The sequence below is a fragment of the Triticum aestivum genome, chromosome 5B (assembly GCF_018294505.1).
Source record: "Triticum aestivum cultivar Chinese Spring chromosome 5B, IWGSC CS RefSeq v2.1, whole genome shotgun sequence".
NCBI classification, from domain to species: domain Eukaryota; kingdom Viridiplantae; phylum Streptophyta; class Magnoliopsida; order Poales; family Poaceae; genus Triticum; species Triticum aestivum.
The window spans coordinates 293,554,728-293,557,805 of record NC_057807.1 but is presented as its reverse complement, the minus strand read 5'-3'; the positions used below and the strand labels follow the sequence as shown (position 1 = coordinate 293,557,805).

General features: G+C 46.8%; 1 protein-coding gene across 1 annotated transcript in view; it reads left to right on the top strand.

The window, feature by feature from the left end:
* The first annotated feature begins 1,473 nt into the window (after positions 1–1,473).
* LOC123111469 (protein unc-50 homolog) overlaps positions 1,474–3,078 on the top strand; it is a 5,893-nt gene continuing 4,288 nt past the window's right edge. The window contains exon 1 of the mRNA XM_044532272.1: positions 1,474–1,760. Within this exon, the coding sequence (XP_044388207.1) occupies positions 1,674–1,760 (87 nt within the window). The 5' untranslated portion in view covers positions 1,474–1,673. The remainder of the gene's footprint in view (positions 1,761–3,078) is intronic.

The window sequence follows — 3,078 nt, the reverse complement described above, 5'->3', positions numbered from 1 at the left end:
CTTCCGATCCAATCTTGCGCACAGCCGTGCTTTATTTGTTGGTCGTTATTGTCTTCCTCTCTCGCGACAGTCAGCGGCTTTCTTCCTTCCACCCCAGCTTGTGCCTTCTTTCTTCACGACCAGAACCCACATCATCTTCCCCAGATTGGATGAGCCCGCACTGATCCACGGGAGAGGCGGCTACCATGGGGGACGCGACAAAGAAAGGGAGCCCGTTGTCGCCGTTGAGCGTGGGTGTCCTCCACATGGGGGCGAAGGGTGGTCGGAAGTTGCCATCGTCGTCGGGGGCCTGGCTCCAACTGTGCCAGATCGGGGAGGGCGAAGAGGAGTAGCTGTTTAGGTCGAGAATGGGAGGATTTGTGAGGGGAAGGGGAGATAGAAGGGGGTGCCCTGTGCAGTGGTGCTCCACATCGGGAGGGCGGTCTTTGGAAGTCGGCGTGGTGGGAAGGAGGGATTGACCCATACGGTGATGTGTGGGGATAAGAAAAAAACTGTTGGGGAGGGAAGAAGGTTCGTGGTGGGAGGAAAACTCGATAGGAGGGTGAACTCATATGGGAAGGGGACGAAACAAAAAATAACGACTTACACACACCAAATCTCCTTTAATAACAGAAATATATAGAGGAAATTGTACTATGAATTTTAGGAGGCTATATCTTGACTCTTATCCCTATTGGATACATTCAATAAAAAAACCAAGCGGATTACTCACACATCATAATTGAATCACAAATAAGAAAACAAGTAAAAACATTATAGATTACTCATACATCATAATTTCATAGATAGCAGATACACAAGCTATGTCTCGTGTTGCGACCGCGTGTGCTCCTTCGTCCTATGCTATCTCACGACCATGCGATTAGGGTTTCTCGCCTCCTACCATCGCCGCTGCAGGTATGCCTCGTCTCCTGTGGTTTAGGCCATGGAGACACGGTGGACCTTGGCTTTTGCTGGCAGGAGGACGCTTGCTCAGTTTTTACGTGTCTTATTTTGTGTCTTCTTAGGGTTTGTATTCTTCTTAGGAAGGCGTGGCCACGATGACTACCTAAAAATGAATTAAGGTTCTCCTCACTCAGCCCTGTCTTGGTGATGCGTCTAGCGTCCTCGGAGGGCGTGTGAAAGTGTATCTCTGGTAGATTCCGCAGGGTTCATTGGCGCTTGTCCTCAATGGAACTACTTGGATTCTATCTTCTTTCGTTTGCGTTGGTATGTCTACATGTTGGACACTTCAGATCTTTGCTTCACCCATTAACAACAGATACTATTCTAGTGCGCGGGTCCTGTGAGGCCTTAGCACGATGACTTCTCAACTGTCTACTACAATAAAATTTGTCCGAGTCCGGTAAGGGAGGGCGATGATGACAACGTGCTTTTCGGCTTGCTTCGGTGCTTGTAGTCGTCGCTAAGTGGTCGACGATCCTGGATGTACTTTTCACTACTTCTGCTGTTTTTAGATAGGAAAAACCTCAGTTGTTAGCTTTGAGCTCCCGAGAAAAAAAAGGAGAAAACAAAAACACTGACAGACACGAACGACTTAGGGAAAGCCAGATCTCGCGTGCCCCGCGGCTGTGACAGCCACCACCACCACCACCAGAAGAGTAAGCAGGCAGCAGCAGCGGCAGCAGATCGCGAGAGCGGAGGGGCAGCAGAAGGAAGGAGAGGGGAGAACGATGTTGCCCACGACGGCGTCCAAGGGCCGGGGGGCCGCCCGCTCCGCCCCGCCGCTCTTCGGCCCGTATCTCCGCCGTATCGTCAAGGTTGGTGTTGGTCTCCTCCTCCTCCTCGGAATCCACATTCACTCGTCCGGATCTCTTGGCCATGCATATGGCGCTGATCTGGCGTACGGGTTTGCAAGGCTGCGTGGTGCTTCAGCTGCTGCGATTTGCTGGGCTGGTGCCACAAAAATCTCGAATCTCGTTAGGGTTTCATATGTCGCGGAAATGCGGGTTTGTCCAAGGTAGGATGAAGGTTTGTTCATAGGAGGGATCTTAATACGTTTGGTTCAATTTCTGCTTCCTGGGGGCGTTTGTGGAGTGGATTCCCCACACCCTCAGCGTAGCATCTATGAGAGGCTAAGGGGAGGTGAGGTCAGTGGGTGAGTTCGAGGATGCATAGTTCAATCCACTTTCAGGCCATCTGGTTGAGTTTGCATTACTCTGCACCAATGAGCTGGGAGCTGATTTAGTTGTTTGATGTTATTGAATCTACCTGATCCTTGATGCATCAATCAATGGGTTTAGGAATGGGTGTCACCTTGGATTCAAGACTGTCTAATTTGGCCTTAAAGGGTAGGTTCTTGTGCTTTGTTCTTGATCTGGGATATTGGTCTATTTTGATTGATTATTAGGATTTTTCAGCTATCTTGTGTGACTTTGGGAACTGAGTAGAATTACTTCACCTGAGCTGTACATTTATATGCACTGCAGAGTTGTCAAGATTTTTGCTCATATCTGTTGTTTCCTCTTCATATTAAAACTGGGGTTCAATTGTTACAACAAGAGGTTTCTTAAAACCTTCCTACACATACAGGGAATTAAGATAAACAACCTTGTCAAAGAAAAAGAAAAAGAAAACACTTTGAAATCTGAACATTATATGTAGATTGTTGTAGAATTGAGTCCGTCTTGATGCTTGGATTTTGAAGGCGTGTTCTAGCACAGATTGTGGGCATCCACTGTGATTAGAACAGTTACATTGCTTCATTGCAATAGTACGAGGGACACACTTTTGGTTCATTGTTCTGTCGTATTCATTGTTTCCTTTACTTTTGGTTCTGTAATTCAGTTTGTTACTTTGTCACAACTATTAGAATTTTCTTCCTAGAGTAGCACCTCTGGCAAGAAAATGTTCAGTATGCAGCCTAAAGATAGCACAGGCACTTTAGATGATTCTACCTGTTCACTAAATAGGCCCCTGCATTCAAAATATGAGGCAGAAGTCTTTAAGTTTGTTTCAAATATGAGATATATATGCAAAGGTCATGAACTTCTCACTCTTTTGCCATCAATTTATCTTCCTCCATCCCTTTATCACTTATGGGCGAACATTGACATTAAGTCACTTATCCTCTCTCTT